Genomic DNA, 25,527 nt, shown 5'->3' with positions numbered 1-25,527 from the left:
CACATACCATTTAATCTGTTGAGAAAGAAGTAAGGTAGAAGCCTAGATTAGTCTTGCTAGTGGTATCTATGCAAATGTGGGTAAGTTGTTATTTATTAGCAAATATGAGGACTGTCTCAAAACTGATGAAACTTTTCAGAACACGGAAGCAGACACTAATACAACTGTTGCTGAAAAATTTTCTCTGGGTTTTAGAGTATAACTGCTGTGGAAAAATATAGAGTAATTTAAATTTGATATGAGGAACAAGTTTAGCTACAGAAAAAAAAAATAGCTAAAGAAAATTGCTTAAGGCTAGATGATTGTTCCAGTGCAAATATAAATAATATGTTGACTTTTTAAATCAAATTTAAGTGACAAAAATTTAACATTATTATCAAATTTAACAACATAAAATTCCCACGTTTTCTGTTTATAAGGTAAAGAATTTGAGTTAGGAACCAATTCTCAGTAAAATGTATAAAAATATTCTTCTTTTATAAGCTTCTGTTTTTAACATTTTCCTCATGATATGAGGAATTACGGTATGTCAAACAAGGTATTTTCATTCCCACAAGGGGGACCCTTTGCACCATAGCAACAGAGTTTACACACTGCAGACCTTACTGCTTGCATACCGTTTGGTTCAGTCCTAGGTCTGCCATAAAACGCTAGAAGGTCAAGTCATTCCCTCTGTCCTTGGCCTCACCTGTGAATCCAGGCCGACAGATACAGACATAACCTGAGGCTTCATGGTAGCTGAATGCAGAAGGCAGCCCAGCAATGCGTCCATATTGCTTCTCTGAAGACAGCTCCACACATTCCCCGTCAGACTGGCAAGGGTTACTATGGCACTCGTTGATGTCGGTCTCACATTGAGAACCTGTGTATCCTGCAGGAAGAAAGTTCAGAGAAGCCACTGAGTCACAGCTCCTAGACTGTAGATCACATGCCTAAAAGGAGGCCGACCACTGGGCAGAAACCAATGAACAAGATCATGTGCCCACCCCAAGGAGCTAGAAAGGGGTATCTGGAAGGAGGAAACTCAGGTGGAAAGAAATAGTAACTGCAATGGAATCACTTGAATCAAATTGACCAATGCTTTTTAGAAACATTTGATACAACGAGGCTTGAAATAACCTTGAGGATAACCTTGATTTAATCTGAATATTCTAATCTGAGACACCAGTTTTGCAAATATTCCACCTTTTTGAATTTTATCAAGGGGGAGAAAAAAAAAAAGGAAATCTTTTTTCAAGAGAATAGCTGAAAAGTCAGCCGTATCAGCATAAAAAAAAACATAGCCGACCCTAAATTCTTTTCTCAAACCTCAAAATAAAGGTAAATGATTACTTCCTAACTGAGACAGAATAGTAAATTATTTTGTATTTGTATGGACTTATCTGGAACATTTTACTAGGGCCAAGAATAAAAGCGATAAAACATAAATGATTTATTACTCCATAGAAATTAAAATATTAAATATAAAAGAAAGTTCCTATTCAGAACTGTTTCTTTGCTTTGGCACATATAAAAGTGCATCGGTAAAAAATACGTAGTCTTTTTGTGCGTGTGTGTATATGTGTGTGTTTATAACATAGTAGTATTATACTGTATAGATCCTTCAGTAACTTGATTTTTCACTTACTTGGAGAATCTATCCATGCTAGTAATATAGATCTAACGCATAATTTTTAACTACTGCCACATATCCGGCAATATGGATGTACGGTAACTTAAGCATTCCTTTGCTGTTTTGATAAACATTTTGCCATCACGAGCAGTGGTGCAATAAATACCCTTACATATGCCCCTTGTGTATGTGTTTGAGCGTAATCCCAGGGTCTATACCTTGAAGCGGAATTCCTGGGTTATAGGTTATGCATATTTTAAATGTTAGTAGATACTGACACACTCCTCTAAGGTAGTTGTACCATTTATACACTAACAGCAATGGATGAGTGTTTGTGGGGTTCCAAACCCCTGCCAGCATTTGCTGTCACCAAATTTAAAAGTTTTGCCAGTTGGTTAGATGGAAAATAATAGCTCTCTCTTTTTTTTTTTTTTTTTTGGTTTACTTTTTCCCTGGTTACTCTTGAGTTTAACATTTCTTCTTGAATTTTGGGGGCCATTTATATTTCCTTTCTGTGAATTCATGATTCACTTATTTTTCCTGTTTTTCTATTAGACTGTTTTTCTCATTGATTTCTAAGAGTTATTTATATACTACATATAATGCTACCCCAAATGTAAACTAAAGGATTGGGACCAGGACAATATGACCTATTTTATGAGATGGAGAGGGAGATGCATGAAGTTGTTAAATGAGCACAATTTGACTTGCTATACAAGGGACTTTACAGTTGACTACTTGACTGAAAGTCTCTATAATGTCACTAACTCAGCTGAGAAATATGATTTTTAAAAAAGTAGATAGTACAAAATTATAAAATGTGTAAATCAAATTATGGCATTTATTTTAAAACGACTCTACGACTTCCTGTTTCACATAGGATAAAATTCAAAATTCTCCATGTGACCTAGAATTCCCTGTATGATCTAGCCCCCTGCCCACCTCAATATCCTTGTTCTACCCCATTCTTGCCTTTACTCCTCTAGGGCCTACATGATCTTTATACCCCCAACAACTTCATTACAATGTTCACTTTTCCAGGATACTCTCCGCCAAGACTTTGCTTGGCTCTTTCTCAGTTTTCAAACTTTATCTTGCATTAATTCCTTGGGATGACTTTCCCTAATGAACAGATCTAAAGAAGGAGCCCTTGTTTTCTCTCATAACACCCAATTCTTTTCTTTTATTGCTCTTATAATAATTTTTAATTATCTGTTTGTATGTAATATTGCCTCCCCCAACAGGCAAATAAGTGCCAAGAAAGCAGGGACTGTGTTTATTTTATTCACCACTTCAACACTTAAGCAATATGTAAGTCAAAACCAAAAACCAAACCCGTTGTCGAGTCAATTCCAACTCATAACGACCCTATAGGACAGAGCAGAACTGCCCTATAGGGTTTCCAAGTAGGGGCTAGTAGATTTGAACTGCCAAACTTTTGGTTATCAGCCAAGCTCTTAACCACTGTAAGTAGTAAGTAACAAACAAACAAAAAAGAAACCAAACCCATTTCCCTCGAGTCAATTCTGGCTCATAGTGACCACATAGGACAGAGTAGAACTGCCCTATAGGATTTCCAAGGAGCAGCTGGTGGATCTGAATTGCCAACTTTTGGTAGCAGCCAAGCTCTCAAACACTGTAAGTAGTAAGTAGTAGACCATTAAATCAATGACTAAATGAGAATCTAAATATACTAAGTCAATGACTGAAAATAACAACCATTTAGATTCTAATACTAGTTTAGCAAATAATCCAGAAAATTGGTTATTAATAATCAAATAATGAGAATATACTGTGATTGCTCATTTTATAATGTTTTTTATTGTGGTAGAATATATATAACAAAACATTTGCCATTTCAACCATTTTTACATGCATAATTCAGTGGCATTAATTATGTTCACCATGTTGCACAACCATAACCACAATCTTTCCAAATTTTTTCATCACCTTTAGCACAAAATCAGTACCTCTTAAGCAATGCCTCCCCATTTCTTCCTCCTTCCCACCTCCAGTAACCACTAATAAATATGGTCTCTATACATTTTTTTTTTTATACATTAGCCTACTTTTGTTATTTCACATAAGTGAAATCATAAAATATTTGTCATTTTGTGATCAACTTATTTTACTCAGGATAATATTCTCAAGGAGTGGGATTGCTGGGTCATACGGTAGCTCTATGTTTGACTTTTTGAGGAACCATCACGTTTTCCATCATAGCTGTATCATTTTGCATTCTTACCAGCAATGGATGAGGGTTCCAATTTCTCATATCTTTGCCAACATTTGTTGTTGTTGTTTTTTTTTTAGCCATTTTATTGTTGTTGTTGTGTGCTGTTGAGTTGATTTTGACTAATAGTGACCTGATAGGACAGAGTAGAGCTGTCCCATACAGTTTCCTATGCTGTGATCTTTACAGGAGCAGATTGTCAGGTCTTTTCTTCCTCAGAGCTGCTGGTGGGTTCCAACCTCCGACCTTTCCATTGGCAGCTGAGCGCTTAACCATCCCACCACCAGGGCTTTGGGGAGTGAAATGGTATCTCAGTGTGGTTTTGATTTGCATCTCCTGAAGGGTTTAAAGTCAGGAAAGGTGTGCATCAGGGTTGTATTCTTTCACCATACCTATTCAATCTGTATGCTGAGCAAATAATATGAGAAGCTGGACTATGTGAAGAAGAACGGGGCATCAGGATTGAAGGAAGACTCATTAACAACCTGCTTTATGCAGATGATGCAACCTTGCTTGCTGAAAGCGAAAAGGACTGGAAGCACTTACTAACGAAGTTCAAAGACCACAGCCTTCAGTACAGATTGCGCCTCAACATAAAGAAAACAAAAATCCTCACAATTGGACCAATGAGCAACATTGTGATAAACAGAGAAAAGACTGAAGTTGTCAAGGATTTCATTTTACTTGGATCCATAATCAACACCCATGGAAGCAGCAGTCAAGAAAGCAGAAGACGCATTGCATTGGGTAAATCTGCAGCGAAGGACCTCTTTAAAGTGTTGAAGAGCAAAGATGTCACCTTGAAGACTAAGGTGCGCCTGACCCAAGCCGTGGTAGCTTCAATGGCATCATATGCATGTGAAAACCAGACAATGAATAAGGAAGACAGAAGAAGAATTGACGCCTTTGAATTGTGGTGTTGGCAAAGAATGTTGAATATACCATGGTCTGCCAAAAGAACGAACACATCTGTCTTAGAAGAAGTACAACCAGAATGCTTGTCAGAAGCAAGGATGGCGAGACTGCGTCTTACAAACTTTGGACACGTTGTCAGGAGGGATCAGTCCCTGGAGAAGGCCATCATGCTTGGCAAAGTACAGGGTCAGCGGAAAAGAGGAAGACCTTCAAGGAGGTGGATTGACACAGAGGCTGCAACAATGAGCTGAAACGTAATGATTGTAAGGGTGGCGCAGGGCCGGGCAGTGTTTCCTTCTGTTGTGCATAGGGTCTCTGTGAGTCGGAATAGATGCGATGGCACCTAAAAACAACAACAACAATGGCTAAGTGGAAACCCTGGTGGTGTAGTGGTCAAGAGCTAAGACTGCTAACTAAAAGGTCAGCAGTTCAAATCCACCAGGTGTTCCTTGGAAATCCTATGGGATAGTTCTACTCCATCCTATAGGGTCGCTATCAGTTGGAATCGACACGACGGACAACGAGTCTGGTTTTAATGGCTAAATGGAGCCCTGGTGGTGTGGTGGTTAAGAGCTACAGCTGCTAACCAAAAGGTCAGCAGTTTGAATCTACCAGCTGCTCTTTGGAAACCCTGTGGGGCAGTTCTACTCTGTCCTGTAGGGTTGCTCCGAGTCGGAATCAATGGCAACGGGTTTGGGTTTTTCTTGTTTGTTTGTTTAATGGCTAAATATGTTCAGCATCTTTTCATATCTTGTTGGCCATTTGTGTAGCTTCTTTAGTGAAATGTTTATTCAAGTTCTTTGCCGATTTTCTTGACTGGGATTTTTTTTTGGGGGGGGTGAAGTTGTAGGAATTCTTTATATATTCTGCATATTAAGCCTTTATGATCTTTCTTTTTTTTTTTTTTTCTTCTTTAATGTAGATGTTCACTGCTATAAATTTCCCTCGGAGCACTGCTTTTGCTGCTTCCCATATTTTTAGTATGTTGTGCTTTCATTTTCATTTGACTTTAAATATTTTCTGGTTTCTCTCTTATTTCTTCCTTGACCCATTAGTTGGTTAATAGTGTGTTATTTAATTTCCACATATTTGTGAATTTTCCAGTTTTCTTTCTGTTATTAATTTCTAGTTTCCTTCCATTGTGGTTGGAGAAGATACTTTGTAGATTTCACTCTTTTTAAATTAATTGAGACTTGTTTTGTGACCTAGTATATGGACTATCCTAAAGAATGATCCATGTGTGCTGGAAAAGAATGCATATTGTGCTGTTGTTGGGTGGAGTATTCTATATATAACTGTTAGGTTTGGTTGGTTTATAGTGTTGTTCAAAACCTTTGTTTCCTTATTGATCTTCTTTTTGATGGTCTGTTCATTATTGAAAGTGGTATATTAAAGTTTCCAACTATTAATGTAGAACTCTATTTTTTCTTTCAATCATGTTAATGCTTGCTTCATATATTTTGGGGCTCTGATATTAGGTGCATATCATATAGTTGTTCCAGTTCTCTTTTGGTTACTAATCCATGGGATATTTTTTCAATCCTTTCACTTTCAAATTATGGGTCTTTGGGTCAAAGATGTATCTCTTGTACACAGCATGTAGGTAGATCTTTTTTTTTTTTTTTAACCCATTTTACCACTATGGTTGGAGAATTTAATCCACTACATTGAAGCTAAATTATTGATAAGCCTCTTTGCTATTTGTTTTTTGTGTGTCTTGTATTTTTTGTTTCTCCATTCTTCCAATGCTGCCTTCATTTGTGTTTAGTTCATTTCTTCTTGTGAACCATTTGATCCCTTTCCTTTTATGTATATGTCTTAGGTATTTTCTTTGTGACCTCCAAAGTTTGTGAGGAGGAATTGGCATTTAATCTTGAGGATGTCTTGTATGTGACAATTTACTTCTTTCCTACTGCTTTCAGGAGTCAGAATAGACTTGACTGCAATGGGTTTAGTTCTTGGTTTTTATCCTCTAGTTTGCTGATTCTTTGTTCTGCCTGCTCAAAACTGCTGTTCAGCCCTCCATTTAATTTTTCATTTCAGCTCCATGTTTTTTTCAGTTCCAGTAATCCTGTTTTTTTTTTTTTAATTCTATCTACCTCTATTGATATTTTCATTTTGTTCATGTATTGTTTTCCTGATTTCCTGTAGTTCTTTGACCGTGTTTTCCTTTAACTTTTTGAGTTTTTCACTATTGTTTTAAGGTCTTCTACTCTGTCAGTTACATGGGTTTCCATAGAAAATGACATTACTCCCTTCATCTTGTCCTTTTGAATGGACCATCGTTGCTAGGTCTTTTTTTTTTTTTTTTTTTGGTATGCCTTGTGATTTTTTTTTTAATCAAGACATTTGACTATTACAGTATGTTTGCTCTGGGCATGCATGTAGCTTTTTCAGTTCCCCTATATACACAGCATTTTTGGAAATGCTAATTTCTGTAAGAACATCTCAGGTGGTCACAGCCTTCAGTCTTTGTTCACAGCTCCCTTCCCCACCCTAAAAAAAAATGTGAGCTTAAATTCAGGCCAGACCAAGGCTTCAGTCTTTCAGGCAGCTCCCAGACAGACCAGAACAGATACATTGAATGGTCCACCAGCAAAGTCTCCCCTGTTCACTACAGAGCCAGAAAGCGATCCCGTCTGCAGAAACACAAACCGTTGTCTGCCTCCACTGTAGCCTCTGCCATGGTTGCTGCACTGGGTGAGGAGGGGAGAAGGCACAGAAAAAAATGTCCTCCTACCCTTTAAAATCACTTTTTTTGTTTTTGCTTGTAATTAGTTGTTGCAATCTTCTGCATACCTTTCAGAATTCTTACAAAGTTGAAAGTAGAGATTTCTAGTAACTTTTCTTGGTGCCTGTGTGGGAGAGTCGGGATCTTAGACCTGCCTATGCCACCATCTTCCCACCTGCCCCTCTTTTTGCAATTTTAATAAAAATATGAATGAGTTCATATATCAAATTACAACCACAACATAAATTCTGATGCTCAATTCTATAATAAATTTGTTACATATTACCCTTGGGGTCTTTCTCAGTCATCCAAAGGAGAAAGTTACAGTTGAAGAAGAAAACTAAAATCACATGTCAGATCGAGACCCCACAAACCTTTATGGCAAATCCCTAAAGAACCCTCAAGTTTCTTTAACCTGAATGTCTATTTTTAAATATTTTTATTTCATACTGAAAGATATAAAAATATTCACTAAATAACCATTTTAAAAATAAACTGGTATCTATTGTGCTACAATAAACTCAGTTAAGAAAGTTTGTCTATTTTTAATTTTCTTCTCATTCTAAGTCTCAAGACTCATACATACATAGGCGAGGTTAGGAAATAATTTAGTACCTCCATAAATACTTTAGTGCTTTTCTGGCTCATGCATTATCTGATTCATATTGTGAACATTACGAAGGTTCTGATTTATAGTTTTCCTGGTCCTGTCCCCACGACTGGGACCCTGTGGGGATTTTATTTGCTGCTCCTTTTAACCATGTCTATAAATAGATTCCTTCAGTCAAGGCTATATTCAACAGTTTTAACAAGTTTTTCTATAAAACTCTGTATAAAAAAACAAGAGTTTCTTTGGATGAACTCCCCAGGGCTCTTATGTTTTTTGTTTTGTTTTTACAAATTCAATCATATTTGGGTAATGAGAAAACTTTTAATATTGCCATTTAAGGTGAATAGCACTTCTTGTAATTAATTACTTTTGAAATGAGTACTCTAAGTGATTATAGCAGTGGATTCTGACTGTTGCCTTCAGTGGCAGTGGTTTCATAACTCAAAGGAGTGGCCTCTTTTTCTTAGATATATATAGTAGTTCGGGGGATTAAATCCCTTAATACATAACAGTGAGAACAGGGTACAAAGATATTCTGAATTTTCTATCTAGGCAAAATCATCGCCCATTCAGTGACCCAAGACAGAAGCCCAGAAACAGAACTTCCTCAATTCACTCATCTTTCCTAATCCCCACATCATTTTCACATCCTAAATGACTCTCACAACAACACATCTCCTTATTTATATTTCTAATACTGCTGCTGTCTTAGCTCAGGCAAACAGGCACGTCTCTTGTTTAAATTACTGCAGTACTTTTTCACTCAACTCTCTGCATTTATTTGTTTCCCTCAACAGTCTTCCACTAAACTGCCAGAAACAGAAAACAGAATCCGTTGCCATAGAGTCAATTCCAACTCATAGCGACCCTATAGGATGGAGTGGAGCTGCGTTACGTGGTTTCCAAGGAGCACCTGGTGGAGTCAAACTGCTGACCTTTTGGTTAGTAGCCATAGCTCTTAACCACTATGCCAACAGTGTTTCCAGCTGCCAGAAAGATCTTTTTAAATTAACAGGTCTGATTATGTCATTTCCTTGCCCCATAATTTGTAGGGTAGAAAAGTAATATTGCAATCTGATTTCAGTCTTGCCCCCCAGCCCCATCTCTCTGCCACTATCCTTACATGGTCCAGTGTTTTTTGAAAAATCACTCAAAGTTCCACAATTGAACGTGTTCTTTTCCATGTGCACCTGCCTACCACTCTTCCTTGTTTTTTTCTTATTTTTCTCCTTCCTCTCTTCTTTCCTTAAATAAGTAATGGGATAGTGGCTGGCGGATTCGAATTCTGACCTTTTGGTTAGTAGCCTTAATGCTTAACCACTGTGCCACTGGGTCTCCATGTGCTAGCCACAAGGAGTAGAATGGTCAACCTTTTCATTTTGGTATCCAGTTAACATTTATCGAGGACTTAATATAGGCTGGGGTGAGCTAGGAACTTCATATACATTACAAAATTTAACTTCAAAACAGTTCTATGAGGTGGGTATTACTATTCTCTCTGTTTTATGCATGAGGATCCTTATAGGTGAGGAAACTGGGGCACAGAGAAATAAAATAACTTGTCGAAAGTCAAGTGGTTAGTGAGTGCATTTCTGGTATCTGCCTAGTCATTCCTCGAGTTTTGAAACTGTGCCTCCTCTCTTTAGCCATTCCTGTACTTCTTCTCCACCTACTCCCTTTTACAGAATTAACTATAGCTTCTTCTTATACCAAACACTGCACTATATACATTTTTGTTCATTGTCTCCCTACTAGAATTTCAGCTCCTTCGAAGAAGAAAAGACCGTGCCTTTTTTTTTTTTAAGAATTTTTTATTGTACTTTAGAAGGTGTACAGGACAAATTAATTTCTCATTAAGCAATTAATACACATACTGTTTTGAAACATTGGTTGCCAAGCCCACAACATGTCAACACTCTCCCCTCTCCACCTTGGGTTCCCTGTTACCAGTTTTCCTGTCCCTTCCTGCCTTCTCATCCTTGTCCCTGGGCTGATGTGCCCATTTAGTTTGGTTTTGTTTTATGCACCTGTCTAATCTTTGGCTGAAGGATGAACCTCAGAAGTGACATTAGTACTGAGTTAAAAGGGTGTCTGGGGATCGTACTCTTCGGGTTTCTGCAGTCTCTGTCAGGCCAGTAAGTCTGGTCTTTTTTTGTGAGTTAGAATTTTGTTCTACATTTTTCTCCAGCTCTGTCCAGGACCCTCTATTGTGATCCCTGTCAGAGTAGTCGGGGGTGGTAGCCAGATACCATCTAGTTGCACCGGATTCAGTCTGGTGGAGGCTGTGGTAGTTGTGGAAAAGACCATGTTTTTCTGATGCACATATATATATGTATATGTATATATATATATACACACACACACATACATATATAGTAGGAACCTGAATCCATGTGTCCTGAATGATTAAATCCATGAAAGAATGGAACACTTATTGATTTGTCTTTTTATGCAGCTTTTCCTAACTATGGGATTCCATTACAAACCCTTGGAGAGCAGAAACCATCTCTCATATCTGTATCGTACCTTCTGGTATAGAACTTGGTATTAATAATAGTTGCCTTTTTGGGGTGCATAATATTTGTCAAAGGAGGCCTGATGGTGCAACAGTTAAGTGCTCAGCTGATAACCAAAAGATCAGTAGTTTGAACCCATCAATGGTTCCACAGGGGAAAAGACCTGGCAGTTTCCTCCCGTAAAGATCACAGCCTAGTAGACCCTATGGGGGAAGTTCTACTCTGTCATGTAGGGTCGCTATGATTTGGAATCGACTCAACAGCACACAACAACAGCAATATGTGCCAGACTCTATTTTTATAATTTTACTCTCCACAACAGCATTACCAGTAAAGCACTTTTATCCCTCTTTTGCAGATGAGGAATTTTTGGTCTAAGAAGTAACTCACCCAAGTTTACTCAGCTAATAAGTACTGGACTCTTCCTATTCCCAGATGGTCCACTCCACCCTCTGCCTCTGGCCAGAGGCCCTTCATGCGTGTTGACTGATGGCAAGAACTTGGAGGAACTTGTCTTGGAAAAAATTCAGGATTTAAGTGAAATAACATCCAAAGGATAGCAAATATGTCCTATGAATTTTCTGGATGTAGGAAGACACATGACATAGATTTCTGAGCCAAAAAAGAATTCTAAGCTTCCTTTTATATTTTCATTTTTCTTACCTATAAAATGTATTTAATCAAAGACATTAAAAGTCCCTTAAGCAATGGAACATCTTTCAACTAGAAGCTACTACCAATTGACTCCAGTCTCCATGTTTCCTCTCCAATCACAGGATTATCTTTTTAGGGAAAAAAAAAAAAAAAAGAGTAGGGAGAGGCAGATAGATGACTAGTACACTTATGCAACTAAAAACCAGCTGCTGTTGAGTCTATTTCGGCTGATGGAGACTCCATATATGTCAGAGTAGAACTGTGCTACATAGGGTTTTCAATGGCTGATTTTTTGGAAGTAGATTGCCAGACCTTTCTTCCAAGGTGTCTCTGGATGGGTCCAAACTTCCAACCTTATGGTTAATAGTTGAGCTGTTAACCATCTGCACCACCCAGGGACTCCAAGCTAAATAAACCTTGAAAAATCATAAATTTATTGTTTATTTTTCAATAGTTAGAGAAAGAAGAGAGAGGAGATTTTGTACCTTCCATTTCTATCAATGAAATTCTAGGGAGAATTAAATTAAAAATATTTCAAGTAGGTTCTTGCCAAATTAATGTCAATGTTGACTCAAGTGTTACATACCATTTTGTGTTTATTCTGGCATCGACCCTACTCTCACGTCTAGAGTTTCATAAAGCCTTCCCATTACCGTTTATATGTCATTTTTGGCTATGGTTAATGTATGCTTAGCCTGTATTCATCTTCACCTTGTAAGTTCCTAAGAGAACACTCCTACCGTGGAATATCATTCTGCACCCTCTACGGGCACTGTCTTAATCATGTTGACTGGTTCTGTGAATTATAAGACAAGCTCCTAGAATTTCAACATTTTTCCATGGATTTCCATACATTCCACGTAGCTAAGAGAATATTTCAGAGGCAAAGGAAGCAGCTACCAGTGAATTTTTCTCTATGAAGAGGCCGATTTTTATCATTCCATTGATTTTCCCCTAATGTTTCCTCTAGAGGGTTCTAATCATTGGGCTGGTTGGTAACCTACTTTAAAAGGTATGAACATTGGAAAATACTATTAAATTAAACACTGATAACTGCAAGAAAGGTGGTTTTAAACCTTTAACAAAAATAAATTTTAGTTTCTCTTTAACACAAAAGATTTGTTTCTATTCAAAGAGAAAAAAAATGATAGAAGGTATTTTGTTACTTACCAGGCCAACAGTGACAAGTGTAATTGTCAACACTGTTCTCACACGTAGCATTATTATGACAAGGTTTTGACCAGCACAGAGGCATCAAGGTCTCACAGCGCATCCCTGTGAATCCACTGCTCATGCAGTTACAACTGTATCAGGAGAGTAAAATGAAATTTTCATGTCAACTCTTGGTCATATTGAGATAAGTTATCTTTTCTCTGTCCTCTTTTCCTGTCCATGGTGCAGCCTTAATATTTATACCAAAACCCTGGGAATTACCTTTGTAGGCCTGAAAGCATTATGAGCTTCATATTAAAGTCTTATCATTAAAGTCTTATCACAGGAATATGTTAGCATTGAATTGTTCTGATCATTTGTCGATTCAGTGGGATTATCTGACAGTTCTAGCCAGACGAATCTTTGATGGGGAAAGTTGTTGATTTATCATCAGAAAACATTTATCTGTTTTTTAAATTTGTAATACAGCTTCATGTAAAATGGAGCCCTGGTGGTACAGTGGTTAAGGGCTACAGCTGCTAACCAAAAGGTCAGGAGTTTGAATTCACCACTCACTCCTTGGAAATCTTATAGGGCAATTCTATTCTGTCCTATAGTGTCACTGTGAGTCGGAACTGACTTCACAGCAATGAGTTTGGGTTTTCTGGTTCATATAAAATGATTTGGAAGCCATGATCATTTACTTCAGTTTCCTCATCCATAAATCGAAGATAATTGTACTCATGTCCGAGGGTTAATGTGATAATTAAAAGTACATGCAAAGAACAAAGCTCCATATCTCAAGCATCAGAACGCACTGAATAAATTGTCATTAAATAGTACTAAATAAAATTGCTAATATTTTTGAAGATGGTAGAGAATGATCTCTACCATTGTGGTATTCTCTTATTTATAGGGCCTATTAATAAAGCTCTTTATGAAAAATGAAACAATAAATTATGAAAAAATCAGGAAAAGACCTCATTAAATCAATTGTGACTTACGATTTGCTCTGATTTTTAGATCACAGGAATATTTTAGCATTGTATTTCTGATCATTTGTAGATTTACTGGGATTATCTGAGAGTCCCAGCCAGATAAATATCTGATGAGGAGGAAGTTATTGACTTTATCAAGAGGGGGCTTTTAGTTTAGATGCGATCTCCTCAAGATTTTAGTATTATAAAAACATAGATGAGCATACTCAGTTTAGTTCAGTTTCGGTAAAATAAGTGTCTGTCATCATTTAGTTACCATTGAGTGAAATCCGACTCATGGCGACCACATGTGTGCAGAGTGGAACTGCTTCATAGGGTTTTCAAGAGTGTGATCTTTCAGAAACAGATTGCCAGGCCTGTCTGCCAAGGTATCTCTGGTGGGGTTCGAACCACCGAGATTTCTGTTAGTAGTTGATCACTTCACAGTTTGCACCACCCAAAACTCACTGCCACCGAGTCAATTTCGGCCCATAAAGACCCTATAGCACACCAGCACTTAACAATTTGTGCCCCCAGGGACTACTAAAACAAGGGTCTGGAGGAAATGATAACGCAATTAGAGTCCTGTTCACCATAACTGTGTGTATTTTCCACTGAGCACAGATATTCCAAAACCAAACAGTTACCGTTGAGTCCATTCCAACTCATGGTGACCCAATGTGTACGGAGTAGAATGTGCTCCACAGGTTGTCAAGGTTGTGACCTTTTGGGAGCAGATCACCAGGCCTTTCTTCCACAGCACTCTAGGCATGCTCGAATGGCCAACTTTTCTGTAAATAGTTGAGCACTTAACCTATGGCTCCACACAGATATTAGAACTTCACTAATATCTGAAATATTAGCCAAACATAATAAGTGATTATACTTTTTGTATGTCTAACTAGTTAGAAATTCTTTATTCACTAATTCATTTTTTTAATTAAAAATACTTACTAAAAACCTGCTATTTATAAGACATTAGAGACAAAAGCCTTGTTCTCAAGGTGCTTCCTGACTAAAACCCAACCAAACCTGTTGCCGTGAGTCAATTCCAACTTGTACTGACCCTAAAGGACAGGATAGAACTGCCCCATAGAGTTTCCAAGAAGCGGGTGGTAGATTTGAACTACCAATCTTCTCCTTAGCAGCCAAATTCTTAACCACTGTGCCACCAGGGCTCTGCTTCCTGCCTAAAACCCAAAAAAAAACCCAGTGCTGTCGCGTCGATAGCAGACCTTATTTCATAAAATTAGAAACCATTTGCATAATTCCTTTGGTCTGCAAGAACCTTTTTTATGCTTAGTTTCTCTTGTTTCCAAATGCTTCATAGTGAATATGTTAATTTTTTTGTTGTGGGAAAATAAAGTCTGGTCATATTTGTGTCTTTGTGATTATCCTCTTCTCAAAATTAAATAAAAGTCAAATAACAAGTAATAAGAGAGATAATGGTAAAATAAAGGAGCCTTGGTGGCGCAGTGGTTAAACACTCAGCTCCTAACCAAAAGATCAGCGGTTCAAACCCACCCAGCTGCTCTGCGGTAGAAAGACTTGGTGATCTGCTCTAGCAAAGATTAACTAAACCAAACCTGCTGCCGTGGAGTCAATTCTGACTCATAGCGACTTTGTAGGACAGAGTAGAATTGCCCCCTAGGGTTTCCAAGACTATAAATCTTTACGGAATTAGATTGCCACATCTTTCTCCTGGGGACCACTGCCGACTTTTCAGTTAGCAGCCAAGTGTTTTAACCATTACACCACCAAGGCTTCTCCCGTAAAGATTACAACCTAGAAAACCCTAAGGGCAGTTCTGCTTTGCCACATGGGTTACTATGAATCCGAACCAACTTGACGGCACCTAGAAACAAAAAAGGATAAAACAGACAAATTATTCATAACGCATTCAAGTAAGGAAAATAAAAGGTAACAAGGTTATGGCCTTGGTCTGTTTGCATTTCCATAGGAGCCAAAAGCTTTGGGTAATTTCTGTCCTGAGACTTTCTGGAGACAGTAAACCATGCATTTGGGAACCTCCTTCTTTTCTTTTGGAATTCTTTCATGAAAACTTCCATTCTGATTTTGTCTGCCTTTGGGTGGCCAGTTACCTGCCTCCAGGAATTCAGATGCATGTCACTGGGGCATGATTTAGGTAAAAGGAAAAGTCAGAAGCAGAACACGGAATGTGGTTACAAGCCATGTTTTGTATTTTACAAAAGAAACGAACAACTGCATTGCTCTATTTAAAATTCTATTATTTTGCTGGACATGTTTGAGGCGCATATGCCTTTTATTGCTCTCTTTCTGAGTCTGATTTACTTTTAAAAATAGCTTAGAGACAAATTATATTTCACTTATTAAATAAATGCAGATTCCATTTCTTTTTTTTTTTTTTTTGGAAGAATTAACTGTATGACCTTGTGGGAGACACCTAACTAGCCTGAAGTTTAGACTCCTTATTTGCAATATAGGAACAGTAATGTTCATCTTAACAAGATAATGTTAAGTCTAATGCTGTATGCATTTTAGAATTCAGTAATTTGTAATTTAAATAAGTACTAGAAAGTGCAACATATTTTATGGGAACTCAACTACCATTCCCCAAATTTATTATATTCAGGCAGCTACTTCTCATCATTCTGCTTTCTCAAAAGTATTCAGCCAATTCTCCAAACACCTGGTAATTCAGTATCGCTGCCCTTTCCAACACTGTTAATATAAAACTTGGAAAGGATTGATTTTTTACCACTTGATTTACATACTTGCTAGATAGATACAATCGTATGTTTGCACATAGAATAATCTCTAGCTCTGTTTTTGTACCTTCCCTATCTACAACAGGTTTGTTTCATAGAATTGAAAGGCTGGGATTTTTGAGTAATAAAAGTAGTTCTAAACAACTAAAAGAAAAACCTTAAAACCAGTTGCCATCAAGACTATTCCTACTCACGGCAACCCCATGTGAGTCAGGGTAGAACTGTTCCACAGGGTTTTTAAGGCGATTGCCTTTTGGAGGCAGGCCACCAGGCCTTTCTTCTGAGGCCCTTCGGGGTGAGCTTCAACCTCCAACCGTCTGGTTGTAGCAAGCACTTAACCCCTTGCACCACCCAGGAACGCCTGACAACGGACCTAGACAATCCTCATTTTGGGGACAGATGACCTTCAAAGGATGCATTTTGGGGTATAATTCGAACAATGTTTCAACTTTTCTTCATTTAGCGTATAAAAACTTGAGAATGTGAGAGTGAGACAATGGCTCTTGGTCAGTGAGTTCTGTCTAAGCCAATTCCCAAATGTGGAAGAGAACATACCCGTTGTCTTCGTCCATGCAGAGCCCGCCGTGGAGGCACGGCTGACTGGCACACTCCTCCGTGCTGAGCTCACAGTGGTCACCTAGGAATCCAGGGGCACAGGCACAGAAATAGCCCCCCAGAGAGTCCTGACAAGTGGCACCATTTAGACAGGGCTGTGACCAACATTCATCAATTTCCAATTCACAGTTTACACCTTTTAAAAGAGTCAGCACAGAAAAGAGAAACGTTTTAGCCGAGTGTTAATATTTTAGCTATTTGACAACTCTTTATTTACCAAAGCTTGTCAAATGCTATGTTACCCAAAATAATTTCCCTCCTTAATTTTAATTGTTCATAACGTTTTGGCATGCTTGTGGGAAATTGCACAAAGCAGAGCAGCTGTTAGTTGCAAAGAATTATTGCATACAACAGCTTGCAGCTTTGTATTCTGGGGCAACATATAAGTCATTTTTAGAAGAAAGTTATTGCCAACTGCAATTTTGCTGGAAGCCTAGAAGGGATTGGTCATTGCTCTTAAATTATTCTTAAATATTTAGCTTAGTTAGGCAGCATACAGAGTAGTGATTAAAAACCCAGACTTCAAAGACAGACTGCCAGGGTTGGGAGCTTGTCACAGCCATTTATTAGCTGTGTCTTTGAGCAAGTTTCTTAATCTCTCCATATTTCAATTTGCTTGCCTGAAAAATGGAGACCATAATCATAACTACCTCATAGGAGTATTATTATAATTAAATGTGTTCTAAAGAGCTTAGAAGAGTATCTGTACATACTAAATGTTTACTAAAGAAAAAGCAATAATTGTTTTCTTTCACAATAGTTGTATGACATCAAGTTATATCCTTGGGAGTTTTAGTCATTTATATTTGCTGGGAATTATTAACACATAAAGCCAAACTATTGGTTTTAAATTTGTTAACCCTTTTCTAAATTTTATCTTTCAAAATTCACATCACATGCATATATTAATCTGTGTTTCAATCCAATATAACAGATGACTTCCTGATGTTTAATAAATACTTTATGAACCACTATTTTAAATGATGCAGCTACATGTACACTTTGAAGTTCAAAGGCTTCAGTTTTAAAGTAACCATTATCCACTTATAGGAATGTGTTTCAATAGATAAGTACAATTTCAAGTTTTTTTTTTTTTGAACAGCTACTAGTTTTCAGAGTGATTTTTCTTGTATTAATCTGGGTGCTGCTTAACAACATGGTTCTAATTGCTGTTTATCACTGTTACTGACACAGGCAAAGTGATTTGGTCCTGGTCTATGTCTGGATGATGCCAAAACAACAGAGGAAAAGTGAAAAGTCCAGTCAGTCATCCAGATGTCTTTGAATCTCCAGATGTTTGGCTTAATAGATAAAGCATCCGAATAGCTGACTACAATTTTCATTTGGATGTTTGCTGTCAAGTGCAGACAGCTATTAAATAAACATAATCAATCGACCTTCAAAAAAGTACCTAAACTGTGTGGCCCATTTTGTCTGGCAACCTTCTTTTTACAGCTAGTGTTATTAAAACATCACCAGGCCGTTAAAACGATAGGTAGCAATAGAAATTGAATGCAGATACAGTGTAAGAACTGCAAAGTTCTTAGTTATAAAACTGTCACAAGAACGCAACTTGGAACCAAAAATTTGGAGCTGATTATCAGTTCCGTATGAAACAAGAGAAAATATGGCAGAAAAAGAAAAAAAAAAGATCTGAGAAACTTGACGCCAAAAGAGGAATGTATTGGACAGGAAGGGGTGGAAGAAGAATTCCTTTGATGATGCCGATAAGATAAGACTATTCTAATATCCACAGTGACAGCTACACATTGTGACCTAAAATGTCAGATTCCTGACAGTTAGGTATAATTCCATTCTAAGTTACCCAATTTTCACTAACAGTCAAAAGAAGCTCGGAAATTTTCTAAGAAGACTTGAAAACACATGCATTTTCCTAAAGTACCAAGTGAAAAAAATAAAAATGGTGAGAAATTCCCAAGCTTAACCATTGTCTTTGGTAGGGAAGCAATTTCTCTGACAAATAATGAGGGCCATAATGATTTAAAAGTAAGATGCCATTAGTTTTCTTGACAATGCACTCACTGTCTTTTCTTTTTGCCTCTTCAAAGGCCTTTTAGCTTGATTCTTTCTTGACTCCTCCTTTCTCTTTTACCCTCTTTTCCTTTTCTTTCTTTCTTGTTACTTCCTACTCCTCTTTCTCCTCCTTTCCTTTTATGGTAGACAATATTAACTGATGTGAAGAGAGTCCACTTCAATGCATGTATTCACATATACCCCAAGATGTCAGAGAAGAGCAGGAGCCTTTCCTACCCTGCACCCCATCCTAACTTTGTTATCTAGCAACTTGAGGGGTAAAACTGTCAAGTTGGTATCCAGTAAAAGTGCATCAAAGTATTAGAATTTAAGTGCAACTAATCTCAGTCAAGGCAGGCAGGATTACCTATTGTAAACTTAGCATTGATGTTCCCCCTTCCAAAGCTCTCCTCTGTATCATCGAGAAGCCAGGGAGTGTATCTCCCCATATTTCTGTCCCCAAATGTTTGGTGGGTTGAGTTTGCCAAAAAGAGATATTTACAGATTCAGGACGTGGAAGAGAAGCCATGATTCAATGGAGGTTGCTCAGAGCAGTCCAAAGCATGATCACAGATGATACGCAACTGCTTCCTAAAGTCTGGAGAACCACTCACTTCATTGCTATAGAAAGGGGTAGTGGACACTTCCCAGAGATTCTGGAGAATTACAGCACCTTTCTCCACCCACTTTGATGCTTTAAGCTGAGATCTTTGCCGGCAGCTTTTCTGACTTGCCCTCATCAGCTCTTCCAATGGTTGTATACAAGCAGGGCTGGCTTCATGGGCTTCATGAATGGGTGACCTGTGCAATTACTCAAAGATCTATACTTAGGAGTCCTTGGGTGGTGCAAACAGTTAACACACTCGGCCTCTAACCAAAAAGTTGGAGGTTCAAGTCCATCCAGAGTTCCCTCAGAAGAAACCTAGTCTTAGAGAGACGTACAAGATAGAGAAAGAGTGATGGACAGGATGGGTGTGAAGAGGCCAAGTGACTGAGGTCCTGCTGAAGGTGAAGTACAAGTTCAATAGAATTTTGGTGGTAAAACAGTTTTGAATTATCATAAGGCCTAACTTGAGGTTGTGTCAATGAGTGGCTCTTCCATGTCAGTAACATAGACATGGAGATCATTAAAAATAAGAAGCTCTAAAAGCATGGTCCATAAAATTCTATAATAGCTCCTAATTGGATTTGGATAAAGGAAAAACTTATTTTGGCATCTAAGAAACTTTGTAATATTCCAAGGTTCTATCACCCTACATGCCAGTCATATCAGACCATTTGTATTTCCCCAAATTTGTCATGTACCTTTACCATTCCAAGTCTTTGTACTCACTGATCTCTGTCCAGAAAGCTGTTCCTCATTTGTCCACCTGATGAAGTCATCTTTAAGACTCATGTTAAATGTCCACTCCTTAGTGAAGCCTTCCCAGATTTCATTAGTGGTTCTGCCATCTTGTCTTCCCATAGTACTTACAGCATTATATTTGAAGTATTCGTTACATTCTTATCTCCAAAAACTGCTTCAAAAACAAGGATCTTTTCTTGTTATGAATAATAAAAGCTGGTATTCGCTGGGAGCTTATTTCATGCCAGGTACTGTACTAATCACCTTATGTACATGATTTAATTTCATTTAATCCTCAAAAAATTGTCCATGAAGAAGGTACTATTATTATATGCCCATTTTATTGATTATGAAACTGAAGTACAGACAAGTCAAGAAAATTGATGCAGATCAAAAAGCTAGAAAGTGGTGGAGCCAGGATTAGATTACAGACAGTCTGAATTCAGAGCCCATGCTCTTAGCCACTGTTGCACACCACAGCTCAATGCAGTATGTTCCTCAAGGAAATGCATCTTCAATAGCAAGCAAACACCTGCCTAGTGGTAGATATTCAGTGCAGCTTGCTGAATTGAACTGATTTTGAAGAGTTGTGAACTTGGATATTAAATGGTAGAGGAGTGACAGGAAGATAATTGGGAGGGAGGAGAAGTCATCACTGCTAGTGGGAGTGTCTTGAAGTTTAGTAGATAATCACTCACAAGGAAAAGAAAAGAGCTGTGTAAGTGGTAAGTGAGTGATGAGCGAGGTATCTTGCAGGATCTGTGAGTTCAGTGAGAAAGCCAACTTTCTCTCCTGGCCTTAAGAATCAAGGAGAAAGAAACCCTCTAAACAGGATTGTGTGGAAAGCGGTTTCATCAGATAAGTGCCAAGTTTCAGCAAGGACTAGGAATTACAGCTGCATTGGAGAAAAATAAAAATGTCTCTTTACTTGTATATAAGAAAAGATTGTGGTACAGCAGTAGTTGAGCTTTTTAATAGAAATCAGGAAGCCACATTTTTCATATAAGCTGTATGACCACCATTACTCACATCTTAACTAGTCAGTCATAAAATTCTGTCATTTCTCCATCCCCGTTGCTTCCATTTTAATCAAACCCTCACCATCTCTCAGTCGATCTCAATGCTACTGGATTCTTTCTTCCTAATCACTCTTTACATTTCTGAGGGTTACCTTTATAAAATAAAGGCAGATTATATCATTGTCTGGTTAAAATTTTGAAATGGTTCTCCTTTGCCTTTAGTACAAAGTACAGTTTTCTTGTAATGTCTCAGAAGCTTCTCAAACAGGTAGATTGCATTGCTTGTTACTCAGATCGATTGTCTCTGATGTTCCAGGCTGCACACAGGTGCTCCCCACTCCTCATTCCCTGCTTCCTCAAGCTAACTCCAATTAGTTCTCAAAGACTGAGTTCTCGAAGATCACATGTTCCTGGAAACTACACTTAACTGCTTTTGTCTGACTTAGATGCCACTCTACTGGGCTCTCATAATTTCCTGTAATACAAAGCTTTTATTATATTGTACTGTAATTGCTAATTTTTCCATTTGCTCATTAAAATGGTATGCTTTTCGAGGTCTGAGTCTTTGCCATTTAATGTCTTATCTGTAGCATTTTTGCATTTGAACTGTGGTTTTGGCAAAGAATGTTGACTAGACCATGGACTGCCAGAAGAATGAACAAATCTGTCTTAGAAGAAATACAACCAGAATGCTCCTTAGAAGTGAGGATAGCAAGACTTTGGCTTGCTTACTTTGGACAGCAAAGACCAATAGCTAGAAAAGGACATTACAGTTGATAAAGTAGAGGGTTATCAAAAATGAGACAAACCCTCAATGAGATGGACTGATGCAATAGCCCAAACATTCAAACATACCAATGATCATGAAGATGGCACAGGACAGGGCAATGTTTCATTCTATTATACATAAGGTCACCATGAGTCAGACATGACTCAATGGCAACTAACAACAGCTATAGCATTGAACACACTTCTATACCGTACAATTACAATGCTATACATTGTATGGACCATAGAAATGCTCAATGAAATTTGAATGAATGAATGATCAAGTCACGGCCCAGGAACTAATCCATTATCTCTCCCCTAAGGCAGCTGGTATGCCAAGACCCAGTCCCTGAATGCTTCCTCAAGCCTGGGTCTGCTCTAAATCAAAGCCATCAAGTCAAATTTACGGCTTTGGCAAATGCTTAGAAGAAAACACTGTTTCTGAATGATTGTGTTCTGAATTTTTGGATTGGCATTTGGAGATTTTTCACTTCAGTACACATCTTTCTGCAATTAGAGATTGAAGTTAACATTCTGTGCCACAAGATAATGCACAGCAGGTACTATCAGCACAGGGCAGGTCCTTGTCCCTGACGTTGTCCTCTACAGCAGGGAAAGACGGCACAAAGCATGCAGTGTGGCATCAATAAACCACTCAGCACCTTGCTCACTAGTTGCAGATTCCATGCTTTGGAAATAATTATACTCTATTTTTTTTTTTTTTAGTGTTAGACTGGAGCCCTAGTGGCACAGTGGTTAAGAGCTACTGCTGCTGACCAAAAGGTCAGCAGTTTGAATTCACCAGCCACTCTTTGGAAATTCTATGGGGCAGCTCTACTCTGTCCTATAGGGTCACTAGGAGTCAGAATTGACTCGATGGTAACGGGTTTGGGTTTTTTTGTTTTTTAGTATCAGACTATCATCCTAAATTGCAGATTCCACCCAATATATTAAGGAGCCCTGGTGGCACAGTGGTTAAGCTGCTAACTGAAAGGTCAGTGGTTCAATCCCACCAGCTGCTTCATAGTAGAAAGATGTGGCAGTCTTCTTTCTTAAAGATTTATTGCCTTGGAAATCCTGTGGGCCAGTTCAACTCTGTACCATAGGGTTGCTATGAGCTGGGATTGACTGGAAAGCACACAACAACAGCCCGATATATTTGATTTCTAACAGGCTTCTATACACAATATTTTCCTCTTGAATAATAACTATGTATGCTATTTCTGAATTCCTTAAGGAATAATATATTGTGCACCAATTACGACAGTCATCAGTGCAAATCTGGGACACAAGCACAAAGAGGAACTGTGGCACTGGGTTTCAGTTACAACTGGTGATTTACTCACTCATATCAAAGTTGTGATCTTTTTAACATTCTAGAGTAGTGAAGAGGGGCTGGATGATTTTCTGCTCTGATTCACAGTTTCAAATGAGCATAATAATGTGGAAAGATACTTGTTGTTGTTGTTAGGTGCCATCAAATTGGTTCTGACTCATACCGACCTTATGTATAACAAAATGAAACACTGCCCAGTCCTGAGTCATCCTCACAACCGTTGCTACATTTGAGCCCATTGTTGGAGCCACTGCATCAATTCATCTTGTTGCAGGTCTTCCTCTTTTTTGCTGACCCCCACCTTACCAAGCATGATACATTTTCAAAATTGTTTTTCTAGAACAGCAGGCACAACTTTCTCAATCTACTGTGCATATTGTGTGTGTGTATACATATATATTTTTTTAAATCTACGAAAATAGAAAACATTTATCAAGGTTAAGAAGTCAGAGTTACCCATTTCAGAGTCTCAAAGATGCTATGTTTGAAAAATACACTATTTTTATGAATGTTTTATGCCTTATTTAATTTTGTAAATTTCTTGGGTAGATTATTGGGAAATCATAATATGCGTATTTTCTGTGAAATATGTCAATATTATACATTTCACACTTCTGTAATTATGTTTTAATCATAACAAATGTCTTATGTTTCTCATCATTAAAATAATTATTATTCCTGAATAATTTGGAAACATTAAAATTTTAATAACTTCTCAAAGCCTATGTTTTATGGCATGGAGGTTCAAATCCACCAGGCACTCCTTGGAAACTTTATGAGGCAGTTCTTCTCTGTCCTATAGGGTTACTATGAGTCGGAATCAACTCGACGGCAGTGGGGTTTTTTTTTTAGACAATATTCCAGTTTCAGCTTATAAACAGACCAGAGAGATAATGACCTTCAGTTAATCTATTCCTAAACCTGGCTCTGGTAATCTCCAAAAAAGAAAATAATTCAAGTACAAGAAAAATGATATCTGTAAAAAATATAAGTGAATATTGTTCAAACAGTATTGATACCATTAGCAATCTTTGAAGATATAAACCTAGTGACAATTAGCATTTTCATGGCCGTAAATAGTTCATGAAATAATATTTCATGAAACAGTTTATGAAATAAAGCATTTCATTCCCACAACGACCCTGAGAATTAGGTAGTATTATCATTGTTAGAAAAGGTGAACTGGGTGGGGCAGAAGGTTAAGTGCTCCACTACTAGCCAAAAGGTTGGTGGTTTGAAACCACCCAGAGGTGGTTCGGAAGACAGATTTCGTGATCTGCTTCTGAAAGCGCACAGTTTTAAAAATCCTGTAGAGTAATTCAGCTCTGCACACGTGAGGTCGCCATGAGCCGGAGTTGGCTTGACAGCAACCAACAACAAATAAAACAATCTTAGAACAAGGAAATGGAAGCTCATACCTATTGTTACTTATCCAGTATCATATCACCAGAAAACAAAATCTGGGCCTGGAATCCTGGTCTGCTGCTTCCAAATTCCAAGGTCTTTTCACCATACCCATTCCTTCATATTACCATGTATTTTTCAACTCACCCTCTCCTCACTCAGATCTCTTGATAGCTAGGTAGGCACTTCTAAGAGAATTAGAAAGAGGGAGTTTAAATCTGCAGGTGCTGCTCATAACTACTAGCTAAACCTCAAACTCGTTATCAAAGCAAATATGATGGAAGACACATTTACCCTTTCTAAAATATTGCTACTATCCTTTTCCCTTGCTATTGAGCTTGCTATAATTGTAATAATAATAAATGTTGCCAGAAAAATGGAAGATCCAGGTCTACATCCTACAAGAGAGGCAGTTTTGCTCAGCTGATAGACCATTTTTTCTATGAAGCATTTCTTGACTCCAAACAGCATCACCAGCTCCCTTTTTTGTGCTTCCTCAGTGCTCAGTTCATAAAGCGAGGGATTGTAGTTTTTTTTTACATGCAGGCTCCCTGAGTAAGCTGTGAGCAGGGATAAATTTTCTTAGTCATCATTATGTGTCCAAGGTCCAGACAATGTCCAGCGCATTGCAACTTGGTGATAAATATTTGCTGAGTGAATAACATTTGTTATTTTGTGCACTCATTCAACAAACATTTGTCAAAAGCCAGAAGCTTCATTTCTTCATTAAAAAACTACTTGAAATGGCTGTAGTTCTGCACAAAAGCTTGAACAAGTTTTTAATTTTCTTTATGTGGCACTACAAAAATGGTTTTTATAATTAAGAGCATATAGAAAAACGACTATTTTCCTTTGA

The 25,527-nt window shown here is 37.9% G+C and overlaps 1 protein-coding gene across 1 annotated transcript in view; it reads right to left on the bottom strand.

Annotated features, from left to right (window-relative positions):
* CRB1 (crumbs cell polarity complex component 1) overlaps nt 1-25,527 on the bottom strand; it is a 282,876-nt gene that overhangs the window by 154,397 nt on the left and 102,952 nt on the right. Inside the window, 3 exon segments of the mRNA XM_049858461.1 lie at nt 689-871; nt 12,442-12,575; nt 16,706-16,901. Of these exon segments, the coding sequence (XP_049714418.1) occupies nt 689-871; nt 12,442-12,575; nt 16,706-16,901 (513 nt within the window).

This window comes from Elephas maximus, chromosome 18 (assembly GCF_024166365.1).
Source record: "Elephas maximus indicus isolate mEleMax1 chromosome 18, mEleMax1 primary haplotype, whole genome shotgun sequence".
In the NCBI taxonomy this organism is placed as follows: domain Eukaryota; kingdom Metazoa; phylum Chordata; class Mammalia; order Proboscidea; family Elephantidae; genus Elephas; species Elephas maximus.
The sequence above is the reverse complement of the archived record's forward strand: the minus strand, read 5'-3'. Positions and strand labels throughout refer to the sequence as shown.